This window comes from Staurois parvus, unplaced genomic scaffold, assembly GCF_062004578.1.
Source record: "Staurois parvus isolate SC_StPar_1 unplaced genomic scaffold, SC_StPar_1.0 ptg000906l, whole genome shotgun sequence".
Lineage (NCBI taxonomy): Eukaryota > Metazoa > Chordata > Amphibia > Anura > Ranidae > Staurois > Staurois parvus.
The window spans coordinates 92,803-117,490 of record NW_028318702.1 but is presented as its reverse complement, the minus strand read 5'-3'; the positions used below and the strand labels follow the sequence as shown (position 1 = coordinate 117,490).

Here is a 24,688-nt window from a genome sequence, read left to right as displayed (position 1 = left end):
TTGGGATTACATGGAATTTTGCATGAATTGGGCATAAAATGTGCTCTGAACGTCATCTAAGTCACAACAATAGAAGAACACAGTATGCTGAACATAATACTACACAAACATTAGATGTTGATATGGTTTAATTGCACATAACATGTAAACATTCACAGTGCAGGGAGGAAAAAGTATGTGAACCTTTGGACTTAATAACTGGTTGACACTCCTTTGGCAGCAATAACCTCAACCAAACGTTTCCCGTAGTTGCAGATCAGACCTGCACAACGATCTGGAGTAATTTTGGACCACTCCTCTTCACAAAACTGTTTCAGTGTAGCAATATTCTTGGGATGTCTGGTGTGAATCACTCTCTTAAGGTCATGCCACAGCATTTCAATCGGGTTGAGGTCAGGACTCTGACTGGGCCACTCCAGAAGGCGTATTCTCTGCTGTTGCAGCCATTGTTTTGTTGAATTACTTGTATGCTTTTATGCCCAATTCATGCAAAACTCCACGTAATCCCAAGGGGTTCACATACTTTTTCTTGCAACTGTATGCCAAAATGTATTCTGCTACATTACTTTATAAAAAAAAAAGCCATACAAATATGTGTATATTATTTAGTTTGTTTGAAAGGTATAGAGTATACAGCCTATGGTATATATACTGGATGTTTCAAATTTGTCAACCCTGAAGTTCTGACTGCCTACCCCAATTTTTGAGGCCCAAAAATGTCAGGACAGTGAAAATACCCCCAAAATGACCAATTTTTTGGGAAATTGATGCTCCAGAGTATTTAGTAAGAAGCATTGTAAATTTTCTGAAGTTTTAATTTTTTTGCCACAATTTTTTGAAAATTTAAAAAGTAAATAAAATTTGATTTTTTTTCACAAAGTTGACATTTTAAACACTTATGTCTCATAGGAATACTTACAATTGCACCCCAAAAACACATTCTTCTACTTCTCCGAAGTATAGGGATACCACATACAGTGAAGGAAATGCGTATTTGATCCCCTGCTGATTTTGAATGTTTGCCCACTCACAAAGAAATGATCAGTCTAAAAATCGAATGGTAGGTGTATTGTAACACTGAGAGACAGAATAGGAACAATAAATTCCAAAGAAATGCATGTCTGATTTGCATGTTCATGAGGGAAATAAGTATTTGATCCCCTTCACAAAACATGACTTAGTACTTGGTGGCAAATCCCTTGTTGGCAATCACAGAGGTCAGATGTTTCCTGTAGTTGGCCTCCAGATTTACACACATCTCAGGAGGGATTTTGGCCCACTCCTCTTGGCAGATCCTCTCCAAGTCATTAAGGTTTGGTGGCTGACATTTGGCAACTCAAACTTTCAGCTCCCTCCACAGATTCTCAATCGGATTAAGGTCTGGAGACTGGCTAGGCCACTCCAGGACCTTAATGTGCTTCTTCTTGAGCCACTCCTTTGTTGCCTTGGCTGTGTGTTTTGGGTCATTGTCATGCTGGACACCCATCCACGACCCATTTTCAATGCCCTGGCTGAGGGAAGAAGGTTCTCACCCAAGATGCGTCCCTTTGATGCGGTGCAGTTGTCCTGTCCCCCTAGCAGAAAAACACCCCCAAAGCAGAATGTTTCCACCACGTTTGACAGTTGGGATGGTATTCTTGGGGTCATAGGCAGCATTCCTCCACCTCCAAACACGGCGAGTTGAGTTGATGCCAAAGAGCTCAATTTTGGTCTCATCTGACCACAACACTTTCAACTAGTCCTCCTCTGCATCATTCAGATGTTCAGTGGCAAACTTCACACGGGCCTGGACATGTGCTTTCTTGAGCAGAGGGACCTTGTGGGCACTGCAGGATTTCAATCCTTGTCGGCGTAGTGTGTTACCAAATTTTTTCTTGGTGACTGTGGTCCCAGCTCCCTGGAGATCATTGACAAGATCCTGATCATTTCTTTGTGAGTGGGCAAACATTCAAAGTCAGCAGGGGATCAAATACTTATTTCCTTCACTGTATGTGGGATTCTATTTTTCAGCCTAGGGGCCCAAAATCCAGCGATGACCTTCAAGCTTTCAATGAACATAAATTCGGCATCTAGTTTCCTGACTACCTATCACATGTTTGGAGGCCCTACAGTGCCAGGACAGCAAAAACTCCCACAAAATTACCATATTTTGGAAAGCAAAAGTGTTGTTTAAGACGCGTTGTTGAGTCTTTTGAATATTTCATTTCTTGCCACACTTTTTTTGGAAAATGAAGAAAGTTGTAAATTAGTAAGATATTTCTAACACACAATACAGTATGGGCATACTTAGAATTACACCCCAAATCACATTCTGCTTCTCCACCTGAGTATGGGAATATCATATATCTGACACTTTTTCACAGCTTATCCTCAAAGAAGGGCCCAAAGATCAAGAAGCAACTTTCAAGGGGCATAAATTTGAAGATTTCATTTTTTTGCCACACATTTTTGGAACAGGCAGAAAGAAAATGGAATTCTATTTTTTGTCTTTTTAGTAAGATATTTCTCACATTCAGCATGAGACTTTTTCAATGTTTGGACTAATTATGTACTGGACATTGTATTTTGTGTAGTACAAATATCAATCACCACTGTATCAAAAACAGTGCATTGTAAAGCTCATCTTTATACATCTCTAAGTGATCAGGGAATAGATTAGTGTAGCATCACCTACATTCACAAGCCACTTTATTAGGTACACCTTCCTAGTGCCAAGAAAATATCTCCCACACCATTACACCACCACCAGCCTGAACCTTCGATACAAGGATGGATTCATGCTTGCATGTTGTTTACGCAAATTCTGACCCTACCATCTGAATGTCGCAGCAACCAGTCTGCCCATTCTCCTCTGACCTCTGACATCAACAAGGCATTTTTGTCCACACAACTGCCGCTCACTGGATATTTTCTCTTTTTCGGACCATTCTCTGTAAACCCTAGAAATGGTTGTGTGTGAAAATCCCAGTAGATCAGCAGTTTTTTAAACACTAAGACCAGCCCGTCTGGCACCAACAACCATGCTACGCTCAAAGTCACTTAAATCCCCTTTCTTCCCCATTCTGATGCTCGGGTTGAAATTCAGCAAGTCGTATTCACCACGTCTACATGCCTAAATGCATTGAGTTGCTGCCATGTGATGGGCTGATTAGCAATTTGTGCTAATGAGCAATTGAGCAGGTGTAACTAATAAAGTGGCCGGTGAGTGTTTAGCAGCCCCTATTCCTTTTCTACTGGTACAGAACACGATTGCTGGCTTACACTGGTCTGGTGACACACTCACTGGCCTGGCAGCAATCAACAATACTGTTGCTGGCTGCACTGGTTTGGTGACAATGGAACTGGTGGTGTGGTGATCAGGAACATTGTTGCTGACTTAAGCCAGTCTGGTGATGCTAAGACTGGTGTGGCTAGCAATCAGGGACACTGTTGTTGATTTACTATACACTGTTCTGCAACACTGGCCCTGGTGTGGTGGTGATCCAGAACACTTTTGCTGGTTGCACTGTTCTATCAATATTTGGGCTGATGTAGTGGCAATCAGGAACACAGTAGCTGGCTTGCACTTGTCTGATGACACTGTACTGGTGTGGGGGTGATCTGGAACATTGTTACTGGCTTACACTGCTCTGATGACACTGTACTGGTTTGGGGGTGGTCTGGAACATTGTTACTGGCTTACACTGCTTTGATGACACTCTACTGGTGTGGGGGTGATCTGGAACATTGTTACTGGCTTACACTGCTCTGATGACACTGTACTGTTTTGGGGATGATCTGGAACATTGTTACTGGCTTACACTGCTCTGATGACACTGTACTGGTTTGGGGGTGATCTGGAACATTGTTGCTGGCTTACACTGCTCTGATGACACTGTACTGGTGTGGCGGTGATCTGGAACATTGTTATTGGCTTACACTGCTCTGACGACACTGTACTGGTGTGGGGGTGATCTAGAACATTGTTGCTGGCTTACACTGCTCTGGTGACACTGTACTGGTGTGGCGGTGATCTGGAACACTGGCGTCGTGATCTCTACTGGCGTCGTGACGTCAGGGGCTCTGACGTCACAACACTAAAAGCAACACACAGCAAGTATCCAGCAATATTGAAACATACATTGTGGATCCAAATTTCAACATTTTAATGTGTTTTTAACTTGAAATACATGTGAGTGCACTACTTTATTTAATACATTAATTCTAAAGAGTATAAGGCACTATATTTCTTCATTATATTTCATGGCTATTATACCTATGGAGAAAAATTCCTAAAGAAGCATGGAGATCCCCTAGTGGGAAGAGGGATATTTCCATCCATCCATCTGACTCCAACATGCAAGGAGACCCCCTGCTATGAAGAGGGAATACCCCATCCATCCCAAGGAAAGAGGGATAATTCTATCCATTTACCACTAAATCCAATTAAAAGGACACAAGCTTTATATGACCTCACTTAACGGTCTGGTCATATGCACCAGGTGAGAGCACAACCGGTGAAGGTGTACAATATTTTTTTTAATGATTGGTGGACTGCAATTTTATTATTTTGTATCACAGCACTAGAAGAAGTGTCAAAGTCACAGACTTAATAAGGACATGTTTGCAGCAGCAATATATAGCATTGATATTGATATAGATATATATACTGGAATATTATTTATTTAATATTTATTTATTCACACTTTTTATTATTGCAATTGGTAATGGAGCACGACACTATTTTTGATTTTATTCTCTATGACACAATGGTATGAGTATATGTAGAGTGTAAGAGAACCACATATTTTCTCAATTTTTACACAAAATTTTATTTTCACTATTGTATTAGTTTTTACACCATTTTTAGCATCGTTTATAATATTTCATTATTTATTAACACTCTGTATACACCATAGTAGCTCACAAGACCCCACACTTTAGTAGTAGTTCATATAGGATGCTTTTGGCATTGCCTTAGAGTAGGAAAGTGTTCTTTACATTTCCAGCACTGGGAAACTCACGCTCATATAATCTTGAGGTCCCAGTGCTAGAAAAATAAGTACCACAGTCCTGTGCATTAGCATACCCATTGATATATTTTTACTCAGCCCACTGTATGGAGTTTTCAGAAATATGTGCGTCTTTTTTTGCAATGCCCATCCTCATTGTGAGCAGTACTACAGATATTCAGGCCCCATTCACACCTAAGCGTTTTGTAGCTCAAAGCTCCAAAGACTTAGCATCCAAAATCTCATGTATTTCAAATGTACCTGTTCACACATAGGAATAATTTGAGGTTTTTAGCTAGAATAAGAAGATGATCTTCTTCTGAGCTACTTTCTTTAAATTTAAAACACTTTTGACCCCAGTAAATGTAAATGGAAACTGCTAACAAATTAGCAAACGGGCACAAAACATAGGTTAAAATGCACATATTGTGTGTTTCTCACCATAGTAACTAACTTACCAACCCTCAAGCCTCAGACGCCCACAAAACCGCCTGTGCAAATGTACAAAAAAAAAAAAAAAAAAGCTGCAAAACGACCAAAGATGTTTAGCTCAAGCATGATGCAGTTTAGGCACCTTGGGCATCTTTTTGTAAACATATATAAAGTTGTAAAAAAAAATCTCATACTATCATTCTACATGTGAGAGATTGGATACAACTGCATTAGCATCTGTATACATCATAGAACACCATAGAAATAACTGACCTACTAAAGTATGACCAAAGGTGAAGATAGAGTAGGAAATAGGTAACCTGTTTTAAGGCTTTTATTGCTATATGTGCCCCATCTAAGAGATTTCTCTTTACCCCCTGTCCTGTACACACAAATGGAAGTGAGAAAAAATGTTTCAAAAGTGAGAGAAATTCACTCCAAGAGAGTCATCACCAAAACATCTTTCCCCATTGGATGATTTCTACTCTATTCTTGTTCCGGTGACAAAAAAAAGTTTGGATTTCCCCGACTTTCAGTCCCGTGTCAATGGTCACCAAGAGAATTAGAAAGGGAAAAAATCTGCCCTTTCAGACAGCTATAAAAAACCCATGTGCTATTGTATCCAAAAACTGAAAAGGTTTTGCATTTAGTTACATTTTAAAGAATGCAAGTAGTTGTTGAATAATGCAATGGTAGGCATTTGGCAGCAGTAGCTTCAAAGCTATGGTGGTCAATGGAACACTGTTCAATGACCAACTGTAAATATTTCTTACAGGGCACTTCTCTAGAGTATCTCCAGTCCTCTGGAACTCCCTGCTCCAGTATATCCGGTAAGCTCCTGCCCTGTCCATCTTTAGGTGATCATTAAAAACTAATTTATGCAGGGAAGCCTACCACACCTCCACCTAAGAACTGTATTTGAGTCACCTTCCTCAGATCACCCCCTGCAGCAATTACCTTTTGTACCACCTCCCCCTCCCTTTAGATTGTAAGCTCCATGAGCAAGGTCCTCCTATTCTTTCTGTATTGAACTGTATTGTGCTTGTACTGCCCCCCTTATGTTGTAAAGCTCTGCGTTAACTGTTGGCTCTGTATAAATCCTGTATAATAATAATAATGATAGACACTTCAATAGCACCAAAGTTTTATTGGATCGAGACTGATAAAATCTACTAATTACAAATTTCAGTTTTTATTTGCTATAAAGGGGTAGTTTGGCTTTAAACTGTAAAAATGTCTATCCTAGAATTTTTTTTATAGAGTTTTTGACATCCTTATTTCTCAGGCTGTAAATAAATGGGTTGACTGTCGGGTTAATGATGGTGAAGACTATACTGACGGTTCGATCATAGGTTGGTGAGTAGATGGACCTTGGCCGAAAGTACATGAATATTATTGTGCTGTAGAAGAGGATGACCATGGTGAGATGAGATGAACAAGTGGTGAATGTCTTTCTACTTCCTTGGGTTGACTTTAGGGTCAATACTGCTTTGATGATGAATACATAGGACCCAAGGATTAAAAGCACTGGAGTAAAGGTGACAATGGAATTTTCAATTAAGTCAGCTGTCTGCAAAATGACTGAAAAGTCAGAACAGGTTAAAGTGATTATGACGGGATAGTCACAAAAGAAGTGTTGGATTACCCAACCACAGAAGAGCTGAGAAGAAGCCAGCCAAATGCAGTATATAGAGTGGAGGCAAGCAATAATCCAAGAAAAAGCCACAAAACAGATACATGCTGTCTTGTTCATCATCAAAGTGTACTGTAGGGGAAAACAAACTGCACAGTAGCGATCAAAGGCCATGATGGTCAACAAAAAACAATCCATGTTGCCCACTACTAAGAAGGAAAAAAGCTGGAAAAAACAGCCTTGGACAGAGATGTGGGTGTCTCCAGACAGGAGACCATACAAGGCCCTGGGGATGATAATGGAGGTAAAACATACATCCACAAAGGCAAGGTTCCTCATCAAGACATATTTTGGGGTGTGAAGTTGGTGCTGTGACACAAAAAGCACAAAGATGAACAGATTTCCTGTAATGCAGAGGATATACGCAGTCAAGAAGAAGCAGAGGGCAGGCAAAAGAAGATGAGGCATATCGGAAAATCCCAACAGGACAAAACCAGAAAAAGTCTTATTTTCATGAAGCTCCATATGTATATTAACCAGTTATGTATATGATAAAAACACGTAGATTACTGGATGCAGCACATCTGAAGAAAGTGAAAATTTGTTTTAAAAAACCAAGTCAAATAGGCATAATACACAACTAACAAAATAAAGGGACTATGCAGGCCAAAGCCGAATACAATGAAGGACAAGTCACACATATACAATACTTATTGGGCGACCCAATGGAAATAGCTATGTAAGCTTTTGTGAGTGGAGTCACAATAGCCATAGCAATCCACATAGCTTCTATTTGGTCTGGGGGTGGATATGAGTCCCATTAAGGAAGCTGTAGGGAAAAATTAAACATAGAAAATGTTTAAAAAGTACAAATCCAGTACTGTATTTTTAAGACTTGAAAAAGTTGCTGTTGACACTGACTCTGTACCTCTTGTGACTTTTCCAAACAAGGAGATCTGACATCAGACTTACAGGAGGAAACCGCAGAATCGTTTGTAGTCACAGGTCCCCTTTATAGGCTATGCAGTAAGGGCAATGTGTTTAGCTGCCGCTGTGTGTAGATTTATTGCCCTCTGGTCAACTCGGCCAGCACTGAAATTAATCGCATATGTCTAAAGCAATCTTCTTCAGACTGTGAAAAGCCCAGTGACAAGATAGTTGTTTGCAGTTCTACAAAAAAAGAATTTTAGGAAGTTTTATTTTATTATGTAATAATATAAAATATTTTAAAAATGAACTGCGCTAACAAAAAGTGAAGCAAATGTGGAAACATTTTTTAAAAAATGTGCTTTAATAGTTTTTCAAAAGCAAACATTAATCAAATATTGTATCCATATCTCCTAAATTGTAAACTCCAAGGAGCAGGGCCCTCCTATCCCTCTTGTATTGAACTGTATTGTCTCCCTTTATATTGTAAAGCGCTGAGCAAACTGTTGGCGCCATATAAATCCTGTATAATAATAATAATAATAATAAATCCAGATAAATTAATAAAACGTCCTCTATAATATGTATATATGTAAAATCACAAGTCAGTTCTCCACCACCAAGACGTAGAGAGTCTAAGCTGGAACCACCACCAATGGAAAAGCCCTACCAACTATAAATGACCCTCTAAAAAGTAATTTATGATGAAACGCATAGGGAGGAGCTACATGCTGATGTCACCGCGTTCCAGTGATCCTGGAAATGAGGGTGGATTTGCAGTATATGCCGACCGGATAATGTTTTTTTTATTGTGCATCTATTCATGTGAGAGTAATACTTAGTTTAATGTTTTTAAGATGTTACACTATGTGGGTTGTTTGGTTTCATATCTTCTCATGAGTGCTGCTGGTATGGTGATGGGAGGAGGATTTCTTTGAAGATACCTGATGTTTCAGAAGAGTACCAACAGGAGGGATGTGTTCTTGGTGCTGTCTTTATCCATGAGCTCTATTGTACATGACTTATTTTTAGTTAGAGGGTCATTTATAGGTTTTAAGCCCGCATCTGTTCCTTTGGTGGTGGTTCCAGCATGGACTTTCTACATCTTGGTGGTGGAGAACTGACTCTGGATTGTGCTTTTACGTTTATGCACATTACAGAGGACATTTTGGTGAGTTATCTGAATTTTGGATACAATATTTGATTAACGTTTGTCTACTGTTGAAAGACTATTAGAGCGCATTTGAAAATAAAACAAATTTCCACATTTGCCCCACATTTTTTGGCTCAGCTCATTTACTAAAACACTTATATTCTCTATGACAAATATCTGATAGTGGAGCTGCGGCTCTTTAATCAATTTAATTTCATACACAAACACAATTTTTTGTTTTGTTTCTGAATAATATAAAATATTGTGATGGTGATTATTATTATTATTGCTACTACAACTCTTACTGCCAGACCACATCTTTCAGCACTTGCTTGGTGTGGGGTGGGAGAGCATAAAGTCCAGTAGTTTATCTGTAAGTAGTAGTTATCTGGAAAATGGCGTTTATGATAAGATCATCACAGCAGGGAGGTTGCCTAGGAGGACCCCATCAAAATGTAGCCATTAGGCCCCATCAGCTGTAGTCACACCCCTGGCTTATGCATCTTATAAAGCGCTGAGCAAACTATTGGCGCTATATAAAGCCATAATAATAATATAAAGAACACTATGCAGCAATGGTTGAATACGGTATAGCATCTATTTACAGTGATGTGAAAGAGTATGTGCCCCATCCTGATTTTTTATTTTTTTGCATATTTGATGCACTTAAATGATTCTGTGCAATGTAGATGTAATGTGCAATGTAAAACATTCAGCAATTAATAAAGAATAATAAAAAAAGGCATCAGGAAGTGGCAGTAGCATCTCCTAAAGGCCTATCAACCAACGCTATACCACCTTCTGAAGAGCAATCTACCACTGTTGTCTGTCTGAAAGAAAACTTTATGTTTTCATGTGGAAGCTTCTTAATTCAGACGATTACCTGTCATTGGCCTGGACAAAGTTCATATTGTCTGTAGCACTCTGTAATGCCAGTTCCCTGTCCTCCAAGGACTGTACTGCAGTTTTATTTGCAACATGTGGGAATGGGAACTGCTCAAAGCAATGTGTGACCCTCCACTGGTTTTATAGAACAGACGGGACACAGAGCTTCTTGTCACATCTGACAGTTGGAATCCTCAGAGATCTCAGCATCTCCCACATGGCACAATTATAGCTCCGAGCTGTCAGCTATGCAGGGAAGCTAAATCATTATTTGATTAGGAGAAGAGTGAGTCCTTGATCTAATACTGACATATAAATCTTAGATTTAGGGATGAGGGTTGGATTCATTGCTATCATGGGTCAAATTTCTTTGACATAAACGTTTCAAAGTTTGCTGCTAGAAGTAATGAATAACCTATAATGCAGCATATTGCCTTTGCCCCAGGTCATCTGAATTTCAAGAAGCAATAATTTGAAGGATCGGATAACTCAGCCCCCTATTTTTAAAAATAACACTTGGGCTCATAGCAGCCTTATTGTCACGTACATTGGAACTATTAAGGGGGAACTGGCAATTCTGTTTAAGGAGAACATTTTTCTAATTTGAATTTGGTTCATGTCCCACATGGCAGTGCCCAGCTACCCATGCCTTTAATTGACAATAGCTGGATTAATAAACCTATAAATGGCCAGAATTGCATAACAAGATTTGTCCCACATAGACTTCAATGGGGGGTCACAAACCTCAAACTTAGAGCAAAATGATTTGTAACTTGAACCCCAGCAGCTTCACTCATCCCTATTGATATTACCTAAGTGTAGCACTACTCCTGGAGGAGACACTTGTATTTTTGCCCAGGTTTCCCCTTACTTCACCCCTCTGCCAAGCAGCCAAGCACAGTGTATTTCTGCAACCAAATGCACACACACATTTGCTCGTTGTCTTCAATGACCAGTCTAGGGCATGTTTGTTTTTGGAGTTTTGTTGTAGAACTGGGGATAGGCATAGGGGATTCAGAAGGATACTTCAAAATTAGAACTATTCACATTTTCCACCTGAACTTTCCTGCAGCTGAGCAGGCTCAGTTGCTCTTACAGGTTGTCCTGGCCCCTTGCCAGGCCCTCTGTTGGGGATTGGCCAGGATCCTCTAAGAGTACAGACCAGCCACTCCTCAAATCCACCCACTGCTTCTAGATTTTTCTCCAAAGTTCTAGAACATAGGGAAATTCCACAGGGCTGGTCTGCAGAGCCTCTCACCTCTGACCACAGTTTTACCCTGCTAGCTATTTCACCCAGGCTGCTACTCAGCCTTTCTGACTAACAGTTAAGCTAGACCTCCCCCTAACTAACTAGAAGAGTGCTACTCCTACTTCTCTAATCCTGACTCAGGCTATGTGCTGCCCTGGTACAATTGCAAAGGTAGAGTCCATGTAAATACAGAGCCTATCAGAAGTATTCTCCAGCAGTTGGTGTCTTCGGGGCAAGGTCTGATGACTTTACATCCAGGTAGCAGTGAACAACATTCTTCCGCTCCTCATGGGTGCTGTCCTCTGTCTGTCTACCTTATGGGCATTGGTCTGTTTGGGGACACTCTCAGCTCTCTCTCTGGCATGTCACGGGCCCTAAGACCTCTCCATATGGAACAATGTCTGTCTGGATCACAGGATCAGTGGGTCAGACCTGCCAACAGACCAAAGAACCGGTTAAGCACAGGGGCAGACTGACCATTTGGAAACTCGGGCATTGCCCGAGGCCCCGGGGTCAGAAGGGGGCCCCATGAGATGCCCCTGGTACCTTTTTCATAGGCTTTTTTGAGTTTGGGCAATGACACAGGGGCCCCATGATCCCCTATTGCCCGGGGGCCCCATGAGTTGTCAGTCCACCCCTGGTTAAGCATTAACTCCTACTCTCCCTTCCAGGACAGCACCTAACTGGGTTTTTTCAACCTGCTAACAAACTGATAGATGTTGGTGACACTTGCATAGGAATAGAAAAAGAAAAAATGAGAAGGGTGTAAAAGGAGTATTAAACACACAAAATACAGAAACTAGAAATGTATGCCAGATGTTATATGTTACAGTCTAAGAGATGCTAAAAAAAATACCCATGCCAATAATAAGTGGAGGGTGTAGCAGTAGAGAGTATAGCTCAGGGGTGGGCAAACTTTTTGACTTGAGGGCCGCAATGGGTTCATATATTGGACCCAGGGGCCGGACCAAGAGTAGATGAATGATGTGTATGTGTCATCCATAGTAAGTATAGTAATATTCCCCCATAGTAAGCATAGTAATTAATCCCCCATATAGTAATTAATCCCCCATATAGTAATTCATCCCCCATATAGTAATTCATCCCCCATAGTAATTCATCCCCCATATAGTAATTCATCCCCCATAGTATAATTCATCCCCCATAGTAATTCATCCCCCATATAGTAATTCATCCCCCATAGTAATTCATCCCCCATATAGTAATTCATCCCCCATAGTAATTCATCCCCCATATAGTAATTCATCCCCCATAGTAATTCATCCCCCCTATAGTAATTCATCCCCCCTATAGTAATTCATTCCCCATATTAATTCATCCCCCATATAGTATTTCATCCCCCACAGTACTATTCCCCCCAAGTAGTAAGCCAAGTCCCCCCTGTGTCAATTCACTTACCTTTGCTCCGCGCGTTCCTCTCGCCGTGTTCCCGCGCCGTTCCGGTCTTCAGGGCGGACTGTGAGAGGAGCCTAGCTCCCCTCCCCTCACGTTCGTCACGCTGCCCCGCCTACACACATCCTGACAGCCACATCCGCGGGCCGGATTAAAAGGTCCGCCAGGCCGTATATGGCCCGCGGGCCGTAGTTTGCCCATTGCTGGTATAGCCCATGGTGCTGTCTAGTGTGGCTAAATGAACATGTCATATGCAAATCCGGAATAAACTGTTTAAAATGTTGGATCACATTAACAAATGACAAAAAGGTTAATTACATAGCAAACAAGATACTATAACGATGCAAGGTAAGGCGTCTAAGTGTGGTCGCCCATTTCATGAAAATATTACATCCACCCAGACCAGAAATATCAGAATGTATCCTGTTAACCTTGTGATGTAAGGATCCATCTCTCAGTCTCCATTATTCTTTTAACTTCCCTCTTCCAATCTAAAATTGTTGGGCATTTTTTTCCTACTTCCAAAACCTGAAAGGACTGTGTGTCACGGAAGAGGTAATGGAGAGGAGTAAGAGTAGTTGTTTGTATTCATGGTAAAATAGATTCCCAAAATTGTTGAATCTTATTCCTAGTTCACCATACATGGAGTAATGATGCTTCTTGTACACATCCCCTCTGGCACCTAGAGGTTGTACCTGGGAAAATAAGAGGGAGGTTTATTGGGATAAAAATGTATAGCTTTTTCCTGTTTTAGAACTGATAGAGGAGATATGGGAAAGTCTGATAATCGTATGTAACTGAAAAGGTATAAATTAATGTCCCAACTCTTTCTTCTATTCTGTAATGAAGTAGGGGATCTGTCTGTATGACTTGATAAAAGTATGTACATTTGGAAGAGGAGATGTCCTGTATCTCAGTTTGTGGCACATATACAGTATGTGTTAACACACTGCATTGGACCAGATAGATCTGAATGGACCCTCATAGTTTTGACCTTTGCAGCAAGTGCATGAACAAGAACAAATACATGGTAGGATTACAACTATTATTATATTAATAAAAACTACAAATTTAAAAAGGCTGAATGTTATTTTTGAATTAACATTAACATGCTAAAGCTAATATAAGATTTTGGTGACTTGATTTACATCTACTTTAAATCCACACAGATACTTGTCAAAGTGCATTAGATCTTTTGTCCAATATTAATTAAAGTCCCAAGAACTTTTCAAACAAATCAACATAGGGTACAATGTATTATATTGTTGTAAAGGTCACATAGCTGTACATTAAATAATAACTAAGAAAGAAATCTGCAAGCAGCATGACAAATATATTAATCCATGTTTTACAGATCCGTAATGAGTTCTTCTGATGGTGTTTTAAGAAGAAACCTTGCAAAATGTGAGATATATAGTATGCTCTTCATATAGATCCAAAACATCAGATATTTAAACTCTAGGCCTCACATATACAGTAGGTAGAGGTTACAGCAAATATTTTATGTTAGGAATTTTATTACAGCAGTTTTTACCTTTTTGTTTCTCAGGCTGTAAATAAACGGGTTGAGCATTAGTATAATGATGCTATACACCACACTGATAATCCGATCTTTGGTTGGTGAGTAGATGGAGCCTGGCCAAAAGTACATAAATATGACTGTGCTGTAGAAGATGACCATGGTGAGGTGAGATGAGCAAGTGGAGAAGGTTTTCCATCTCCCTCGGGATGACTGTAAACTCAACACTGCTTTGATGATGAGTATGTAGGACCCGAGGGTGAAGAGAACCGGGCCAAAGATGACAATGGGACCTTCGATGAAGAGAACCTTCTGAAGAGTGTCTGATACTCCTGAACAGGCTAACATCATTATTACAGGAAAATCACAGAAAAAGTGTCGGATTAGCCAACTACAGTGCAGCTGAGAAGAAGTCAGCATGGTATATAAAGTAGAGTGGAGACACACGAGGATCCAAGAGATAGCCACGAGGCAGATACAAGTTCTCTTGTTCATAATTTTCAGATAACGTAGAGGTAAACAAACTGCACAATATCGATCAAAAGCCATGATGGCCAACAAAAAACTGTCCATGTTGCCCACTGCCAGAAACAAAAATAGCTGGGTGAAGCATCCAGTGAAGGAAATGTGATTGTCTCTAAAAAGAAAGCCATATAAGGCCCTGGGGATGATAACGGAGGTAAAAAATACATCCACAGAGGCAAGGTTCCCCATCAAAAGGAACATGGGGGTGTGAAGCTGAAGCTGTGATGTAACAAGTGTGAGGATAAAGGTGTTTCCTGCAATTGAAAAGACATAAACAACCAAGAATAAGGAGAAGAGAGAAAGGAAACTTTTAAATGATTCTCTCCAGATTTATCAAACGCAGACTCTCCCGCATAACAGGACCTGGGAAATCCCTCAAGGCCAGTGACTTGCTAAAGGCAGATTTAACAACCCTCCTCTCCAGTATCTTCCTAGGAAGAGACTTCATTTCCTCATCCATCACTCGCCACTACCGAAGCAATTTCAGACACGGGGAAACATAAGCTGGGAGCTTACCATGTTGGACCCTCAGACATTTCACTGGCCCACCATTCTCCTAGCTTTGAAGAAAAGGCCTAAACCAAGACTGAAAAATACCAACCCTCCCAGGCGGCTCCTCTGCCAGCATACTACCAAAATTATGTTTCATAAACATCAGAGAAAAGAAAAACCACTGGGTTGACCACACTTAGGCCACCCATTCGCTTGGGAAGGTAGGTTACAGACCACTTAGCTGCTTACCCAATTTGCAAGGCCGTAATCACCGAATTTGATGCCTAAAATTTTAATTTGCTCTGGGAGGGCATCTGCTAGCTCAAAGCCTTTGCCTTCCTCTCCCATGCAGAAGACCGCACTCTTATCCTGATCGATCTTTGAGTCAGATGCCTCAGCATACCGTTCCATCACCGAGATCACCTCCTCCGCCTCCTCTGTTTCAGAGATGAAAACAGACACATCATCAGCATAGGCCACAACCCTCAGAGGAGGCTCACAATTAAATATGTGTAAATCCTTCATCTGTATTTCAGTATGTTTAGCACTATGCCTCACTGTATACAGTTTTCTTTTTTATGTGTGAATCTTTTGCAGTTTATTACTTAAGGATTTAGCCAGTAGCTGAATTTTATGTTAAGCAATTAGCCTGCAATAATTTCTCATTTGCTGCATGCCTACCTGACAACCCAACACCCAACTGAATCAGCACGCATGGCAGAAAGACAAGTTTCTGCTAATTGTGAGGCAATGGCTTAAGTGAGCCATACATGGTTCATACATGGGCCAGCTGAACGAAAAAAACTTAACCAATTCCCATATTCACACATTCAATGCGGAAGGGGTAATCCTCCCTGCTGTATCATTGTATTTTGGGAGTGGGACTCCTCTGCCTTCAGAATTGGCTGCATGCACTAATAGAGTGAAAATGTATCAACAAGCCAGTTCATGAGAAGTTGAATAGATCGAATGTTCAAAATTCCGATCTATGCATGGCCACCGTAAGAATTGTCAGCCTGAACCTGGAATTACTGTTCCTGGTAGGATCTCCCGGTAAGAAACTTTGCCAGATTCACAAAAAAGTATATGCATAAGAAAACTGTACATAGTGGGGATAATTGGAAATATAATGAAAAAGATTCTATGGAGTTTGGGTTTACCTGGTGTAATGCACCCCTGAAGCAGCAGCAGTGTGAATAAGCCCTCTGAGACTAATCTGGAACAAAGACACCCAATATTACTTCGTTAATCGCTCTGACACACCCCTAACAAGGAATTGGACAACACCAAATTAAGTGAAGCTTTGATTCTATTAATGTCTAACAGCTTAAACAATGATAAAGCAGCAAAATAAAAGAGCAACAGAATGCAATACCCCTAATACTATACAGAGAGATTCTACTCTAAATATGTTAGTGTTACAAAAGGCAGAGGATAACTGGACCCAGATTTAACAAATTACTTAGATCAGCTTAAACTGTAACAAAAGCACAAAAAGGGGTACAATGATGGCTGCTGAACTGTAATAACAAAACCACTTTCAACTACACCCCGATCAGGTCCCCTTAGAGTGACCCAGCTATGTGCCTGCAGTACTTCAGAAGGTATTCATTAACCAACTCCCCATAGAAGAATAGGACTTAGGTGGTAAGGCCTGTGAAGATGAGTTAATGGTTATCAAGATTTTGCAGTGTCCTAAAAAAGAGAAAACAAACAAGGCCGGGTAAGCTTTACATCTTGCCGTGTTAGTTTGGGGCCCTTAGGGTGGTGTACAATTAATGGAGCTCAATGATCTTCACCTGATTAGAGTCAACGGCCAGTTTTAGCAGATGGAACTAGATGGGGTTTATCCAGAAAACTTAAGTCAGTTGTAGAGATAAAACAAGTCCAGAAGGAAGAAAGGGGGCAGAGGAAAGGGTTATCAATATAATGGTCTTGAGTCAAGAAGGGGGGATAGTTTTGAGTTTTGCAACAGGTGTGGTTAGGCTGAATGACTGCAGAAAGGGTGGTAGAGGTAAGCAGTTGTGGAATAAAGTGTCAATGTCTGCTGATCAGTGTAAGGTATAGATTAACAACCCTCTAACCAACTCCTACTTTTCTTCAGTAGGGCCTGGTGGTGGAGGGGCCCTGCATACGCTGATGTGATGACCTCTAGCTAACCCGCTTAGCTTTTCTGCATGGCCAGGGCTGACTGTGCCCAGTTCTGTGTCTCTGGAACACAGGGAGATAGGCTGGTAATTCCGCACAGTGCCTCTGGAACAACCAAAGATGTCTCTGAGCCACTGAGGAACAAGCTGTGCAGGCACACAAGTGCTGCAAACTAATGTACTAGTGGCTACTCTGTCCCCACTTCTACAGTTGCAAGAAAAAGTATGTGAACCCCTTGGGATTACGTAGAGTTTTGCATGAATTGGGCATAAAATGTGCTCTGAACGTCATCTAAGTCACAACAATAAAAGAACACAGTCTGCTGAACATAATACTACACAAACATTAGATGTTGCCATGGTTTAATTGCACATAACATGTAAACATTCACAGTGCAGGGAGGAAAAAGTATGTGAGGCCCTAGCTTAATGACTTCTCCCAGAGCTAATTGGAGCCAGGAGTGAGCCAACCTTGACTCCAATCAGTGTGATGATATTGGATGTGTTGCTGACAGCTGTCCTGCCCTTAAAAAACACACACCTGTTTTGGGTTTACTGGTTTCAAGAAGCACTGTCTGATGTGAACCATGCCTCGCAGAAAAGAGCTCTCAGAAGACCTACGATCAAGAATTGTGGACTTGCATGAAGCTGGAAAGGGTTACAAAAGTATCTCCAAAAGCCTTGATGTTCATGTGTCCACAGTAAGACAGACTGTCTACAAATGGAGAAAGTTTAGCACTGTTGCTACTCTCCCTAGTCGTGGTCGTCCTGTAAAAATGACTGCAAGAGCACAGCGCAAAATGCTGCATGAGGTAAAGAAGAATCCCAGAGTGTCAGCTAAAGACCTACAGAAATCTCTGGCACATGCTAACATTTTTGTTGACACATCTACAATAAGGAAAACATTAAACAAGAATGGAGTACATGGGAGGACACCACGGAGGAAACCATTGCAGTCCAAAAAGAATATTGCAGCACGTTTGAAGTTGCAAAAGAGCACCTGGATGTTCCACAGCACTACTGGCAAAATATACTGTGGACAGATGAAACCAAGATTGAGTTGTTTGGGAAGAACACACAACACTATGTGTGGAGAAAAAAAGGCACAGAACACCAACATCAAAACCTCATCCCCACTGTAAAACATGGCGGAGGGAGCATCATGGTTTGGGGCTGCTTTGCTGCCTCAGGGCCTGGACGGATTGTTGTCATTGATGGGAAAATGAAGCTGATGTTGTAATCCCAGAGATTAAGAGCTTACTTATTGTCTTATATGATGTGCTGTTGTGCACCTTTTTCAAACAGTCTTTCTTTTACAATATATTTATGTGGTCGTTGTGCAGAACAAGTTGTTCGTCCATTTGACAGGAAATGTGTTTTAAAGGAAGAGACTGAGTAGGACCTCCTGTCCTTGTCTAGGCAGACATGGCCTATGATGATCCATCCTAGGTCCAGATGCTGAGCATATGGTGCATTGTGTGGACCGTTGATTTGATGACGAACTTTGTGTACCCGTAGGATGTCTCAACCAAGTAACAGCACTTTCATCAAGGGCTGGTAATTAGTTGGCTATGTGCTTTAAGTGAGAAAGGTGAAAAGCAGCTTCAGGAGTAGGGATCTCTTCCTTGATGCTTAGAATCTGGTTGCACTCAGTGATAGTGGGCAAAGATATTGTCATTCAGAGGAGCAACTACAAGACCACTGGCTCTCCTACCTAAGACTTCTGTAGTGCTGGAACAAGTGCTTAGAGTATAAGGCAGAACATCTCCAGTTATGTTCAACAGTTCAAAAAACTGTGTTCTTGCAAGAGATCTGTTACTCTGATCATCCAGAATAGTATACAGTCTTATGGCCTTTTCAGGTTGACCTTATGGGGTATACATGGACCAAGCATATCTTTGCACAAGATTTGTCACAGAATCCTTCTCCACAGACCTCTGTACATGTAGAGAACACTGGGGTGGTAGGTGCTGCTTGATCTGGGCGCTCCCCGCCTTGCTTTGCCTCAGGAAGATTGTTTGTGAGCGTAGTAGAGTTGTGCAAATATTGATGAAGATCTTGCACATGGTCATCACTGTCACACTCTATACATTTGATGATCACTTTACAGTCCTTTGCAAAGTGTTCTGTGGAAGCACAGCATTTGTAGCAACCCCAAATTTCTTCAAAAGTTTTTTATGTTCTTGGAAGGTTTTTTTTCTGAAGCTGATACATTTCTTAAGTGCATGTGGTTTGTTATGTATTGGACATTGGCAATTTGGGTCCTCAATTCTCTTGTTTTGATCAGTCTTTTCAAGAACTGTAGCAGGTGCAGGTAGAACATTAGTCCTTTTCACTAACGCTGGACCTCTATGGTCTCTGTGCGACATACGTGTGTTTGTAGGTCTTGGAAAGAGTATACTGAAAAGGTTACAGTCCCCATATGAGAAACTCGGGTCATTCTTAGTGTCTGCAATTCTTTTGATGAACTCGCAGAAGTAGGAAAAGGAAGGAAAGGCAACTCTATGTTCTTATACTTTGATTCAAGCGCTGCCCATCTTTCTTGAATTCCATATGGTAGCTTGAGAACAATAGATTTGATGCCATGAGAGGTGTCAAGGTAACTGAGACCAGGTAAGTTGATGTCAGCCTTAACAAGTTGAAGCTCTAATAGAACATCGCTGAGTTCTTGAAACTTTAGATTGTCGCTAGCAGAAATCCTTGGGAAGCTTTGCAACCTTTTGAATAAAGCATCTTCAATGGCCTTTGGTCTGCCAAAGGTATGTTCATGTCTGCCCTAAGCAGCATTAAGGCCTGCAGCAGGGTTGTCAATATGAACTGCTTTGAGCCTTTTGATGCGTTCAGTAGACTGGGGACCTAGCCATCTGATGAGTAGATCTAATTCCTCTACCGCATTGATGTCTAGGTCACTCATTGTGGCCTTAAAAGCGGATTTCCAGCCTCTGTAATTTTCAGGCTTGTCATCAAACTTGGTGAGGCCTGTCTTATCAAGCTCTCTGCAGAGCATGTATTTAGCAAACTGTGACATGTCCGTGTTTTCAGATTTTGGGTACATGACTGCAGGAGGACCAGAGTTGGTTGTGACGGTTGGTGGACTTATGTGGAGTGACTTGGGAACATATGTTGCTGCTATGGCATTCAGTGCCAGAGCTAGCTTAGAGTCCATTGGTATGTTGGTTTGTAGAGTAGTGTGTTTGCTAGGAGGTACTCTGTTGGTGCCAAAGTATGATAGATGGTCTATTAAATACACACCAGTGTCTGCGGCTAGCTGAGATGCTGCAGTCTGATGTATTGGAGGATATAAGGGCAAATGGTCTTGAGGTACAGTCGGTGCAGAAAAGAGACTTTGATGTTGTTTGATGTTGTTGATGCAGACTTTGAGGCTGCTGTAACAGGGAGTTGATGTTCTGGAGAGGTGTGTGAAGAATCTGAAACATAAGATACAACTGAGTGTCTGGAACTGTTGTCTCTTTTGTTTTCACTAGCGGCTTGTTCTAAGACCCTTAACCTTTCCATGGCTGTGGCATGCTCACATTGTTTTTCCAAAACTTCAATTTCTGCCCTTTGGCGTATGGCTTCAGCTTCTTTCTCTGCTTTGTGATGTGCGGCCTGAGCCTCCATTTCTGCTTTCTTATATGCAGCCTGAACCTCAATTTGTGCGGCCTGAGCCTCTCTTTCTGCTTTCTGATGTGCGGCCTGAGCCTCCATTTCTGCTGCCTGAGCTTATCTTTTTGCTTTCTGATGTGCGGCCTGAGCCTCCATTTCTGCTTTCTTTTGGGAGAAAGCTGCCTGAATTTTTGAAGCTTCAGCATCAGTACAGGCTTTTACTAGTTGTTGACTGAGTGTAGAAGACCTTGATTGTATGGATTTGGAAGATCTTGAGGAGCATCTAGTAGATGCAGAGTGATAAGATCTGGATTCATGGAGCTGTGTTATTCTCACTTCTGCCTTTGTCTTTGTTCGCACCACTAAATTGTCTCTTTCAAGATTGAGCTCCTCAAAACTCATAAATTCTTCCAATGACCTTTGAGTGTTGTAATGCTTTAACAGAACAATATATTTAACACACAGTCTTTGATAATTCTCATAAGCAACATTCAATTGCTGGATAGCGCCCTCTAGTTGTATTGGCTCATGAGATTGTAGGGAGAGAGCAGACATGCATTTAACTACTTGCCCTCCTGAGGATTTACCCCCCTTCCTGACCAGACCTCTTTTTGCTACTCGGCGCTGCACTAATTCAACTGATAATTGCGCAGTCTTGCAATGCTGCACCCAAACGAAATTTACATCCTTTTTCACACAAATAGAGCTTTCTTTCAGTGGTATTTGATCACCTGTGCGCTTTTTATTTTTCACGCTATAAACAAGAAAAGACCAAAAATTTTGAAGAAAAACAATATTTTTTACTTTCAGCTATAAATAATATATAGTAAACTCAAAGTTAGTTAAATATTTAGGCCAAAATGTATTCTGCTACATGTTTATGGTAAAAAAAAATCACAATAAGTGTATATTGATTGCTTTGTGTGAAAGTTATAGCGTCTACAAACTATGGTATAGATACTGCAATTTGGGCAATTTTTTTGCTATGCAGCGCTGCGCTAGTTTAACGGACAATTGTGCGGTCATGCAATACGGTACATAAATGAAATTTATGTCCTTTTTTCACACAAATAGAGCTTTCTTATGGTGGTATTTGATCACCTGTGTCCTTTTAATTTTATAACCAGAAAAAGTTTTGAAGAAAAAATTAAAAAAAAAAATATTTTCTCATTTCGGTCATAAAAAATATCCACAAAAACTAACATTTTGTCAATAATTTAGGTCAAAATGTATTCTGCTACATGTTTTTGGTTAAAAAAATTCCAGTAAGTGTATATTTATTGCTTTGTGTGAAAGTTATAGCATCTACAAACTATGGTATAGATACTTCAATTTACACAGCTTTTACTTTCTGACTGCTCATCACATTTCTTGAGGTGCTAAAATATCACGATAGTACAAACACCCTCAAATGACCCCTTTTCGGAAAGTAGACACCCTAAGCTATCTGCTGAGGGGCATATTGAGTCCGTGGAAGATTTATTTTTTTCCAGAAGTTTCTGGAAATTGCCAAAAACATTTTTTTTTACACAAAGTTGTCATTTAAATTATTTATTTCTCGCACAAGCCATGGGTATAAGTGGAATTACACCCCAAAATACATTCTGCTACTTCTACCGAGTATGAGGATACCACATGTGTGAGACTTTTTTGGGTGCCTAGCCACATGCAGGAGCCTGAAATCCAATGACCATTTTGAAAGCCTTCCTTACTACCTATCACAGTTTTGAAGGCCCTGACATGCCAGGATAGCACCAAACCCCCCCCCAAATGACCTCTTTCTGAAAAGTAGACACCCCAAGGAATTTAAAAAGAGGCATGCTGAGTATTTTGCAGATCTCATTTTTTCTCACAAGGTTTTGAAATATAACAAATATGTTTTTGTTTTTTTTCTTCGTTTTCCAAAAACTTGTGGCAACAAATGAGATCTGCAAAATACTTACTGTGCTTCTTATCAAATTCCTCGGGGTGTCTACTTTCCAAAAAGGGGTCATTTGGGGGGGTTAGGTGCTATCCTGGCATTTCAGGGCCTCCGAAACTGTGATAGGTAGTCTGGAAGTGTAATGAGGAAATAAAGCCCTTTAAAAGCCCGAAGTTGCTTATTGGATTTTGGGGTCCTGTACTTGGCTAGACTGCCAAAACGTCTCTCACATGTGGTACCCCCATACTCAAGAGAAGTAGCAGAATGTATTTTGGGGAGTAATTCCACATATACGCATGGCATGTGTGAGCAGTAAATCATTTAAGCCACTGAGAGGCACAGTTGCTTAGTGGTTAGCGCATCTGCCTTGCATTAAATGGGTCATGGGTTCAATTCCTGACCATGGCGCCTCCTGCATGGAGTTTGCATGTTCTCCCTGTGCTTGAGTGGGTTTCCTCCGGGTACCCTGGTTTCCTCCCACACTCCAAAGACATGCTGGTAGGTTAAATGTCTCCTGTCTAAATTGGCCCTAATATGTGTATGTATGAATGTGAGTTAGGGACCTTAGATTGTACACCCCTTGAGGATTAGGGACTGATGTGAATGTACAATATATATGTAAAGTGCTGCGTAAATTGGCAGCACTATAGAAGTACCTGAAATAAATAATATATCAATTTAAGTGACAATTTTGTGTAAAAAAAAAATGTTTTGTCATTTTCCAAAAACTTGTGGTAAAAAAATAAATTATTCTATTGATTCAACTTGCCTCTCAGCAAATAGTTTGGGGTGTCTACTTTCCAAAAAGGGGTTGTTTTGGGGGGTGGGGGCATTCTATGCCCAGCATTAGAAGTTTATGCCACACATCACTCACTCTTCTAACCACCTGAAGACCAAGCCTTTTCTGACACTTTTTGTTCACATGAAAAAAAACTGTATTTTTTGCTAGGAAATTTATTTAAACCCCCAAACATTATATATTTTTTTAAAGCAAACACCCTAGAGAATAAAATGGTGGGTACTACAATTTTTTATGGCACATAGTACTCACGCAGCGATTTTTCAAAAGCAATTTTTTTAAAAAAAATACACTTTTTTTACTTTTAATGCCATACAACACAATATATTGGCCAATTATTTGGTAAAATATAAAAGACAATGGTATGCCGAGTAAATAGATACCAAACATGACATGCTTTAAAACTGCGCATGCCCCGTGCAATGGTGACAAACTGTAAACTTTTTAATATCCATAGGCAACGCTTTAAAAGCCTTTAAAAGCTATCATTTTAGATTTACAGAGGAGGTCTAGTGTTATAATTACTGCCCTTGATCTGACGTTCGTGGCGATACCTCACATGCATGGTGCAACCGCTGTTTACATACCAGCACAGGGTCAAGGCTTGTGCACAGAGGTGTGTGCGCATGGGAGGGGCAATTGTTTTTATTTTTTTTTAATTATTTTTACATTGTACCTTTAATTTTTTTTTTATCACTTTTAATGCTATAACAGGGAATGCAAATATCCCCTATAAATTCAATGGGCATTGTCATATATTCTTTTTTGAGAAATCTGGGGTCTATCAGACTCTGGATATCTCCTCTGCCCTTACATTATCTAATCAAACCAAAATTGGTGTGATCACATGCTTTCCCAATTTACAAATGGCGATGTTTATATCCTGCAAAACTGAAGTGATGAAATGCTTGTAGGTTCTGAATTCTTTGGTCTTGGTCTCCAATCAGTTCTATGGTCAGCTGGCAGAAACACCGGCTGCATTCTCAGGTTCCCCCG

The 24,688-nt window shown here is 40.6% G+C and overlaps 2 protein-coding genes across 2 annotated transcripts; both read right to left on the bottom strand.

Annotated features, from left to right (window-relative positions):
- Positions 1–6,555: 6,555 nt before the first annotated feature.
- Positions 6,556–7,614, bottom strand: LOC149442156 (olfactory receptor 1L4-like). Its single transcript, XM_089656439.1, has one exon. The coding sequence runs from the start codon at positions 7,579–7,581 to the stop codon at positions 6,661–6,663; it is 921 nt and encodes a 306-aa protein (XP_089512565.1). The 5' UTR covers positions 7,582–7,614; the 3' UTR covers positions 6,556–6,660.
- A 262-nt stretch (positions 7,615–7,876) lies between these two features.
- LOC149442155 (olfactory receptor 2AG2-like) lies at positions 7,877–15,630 on the bottom strand. The gene is made up of 3 exons (XM_089656440.1): positions 15,492–15,630; positions 14,218–14,981; positions 7,877–7,885 (listed from the first exon to the last, which is right to left on the bottom strand). Exons 1-3 carry the CDS (start codon positions 15,628–15,630, stop codon positions 7,877–7,879), a joined length of 912 nt encoding a protein of 303 aa, XP_089512566.1.
- Between the last annotated feature and the right edge of the window lie 9,058 nt (positions 15,631–24,688).

Coding starts and splice junctions, on each gene's coding strand:
- LOC149442156 (XM_089656439.1), bottom strand. CDS start 7,581: ATGGAGCTTCATGAAAATAAGACTTTTTCTGGTTTTGTCCTGTTGGGA.
- LOC149442155 (XM_089656440.1), bottom strand. CDS start 15,630: ATGGAACGGTATGCTGAGGCATCTGACTCAAAGATCGATCAGGATAAG. Junction 14,982..15,491: donor AATTTTAGGCATCAAATTCG/GTGATTACGGCC, acceptor TTTCAATTGCAG/GAAACACCTTTATCCTCACA.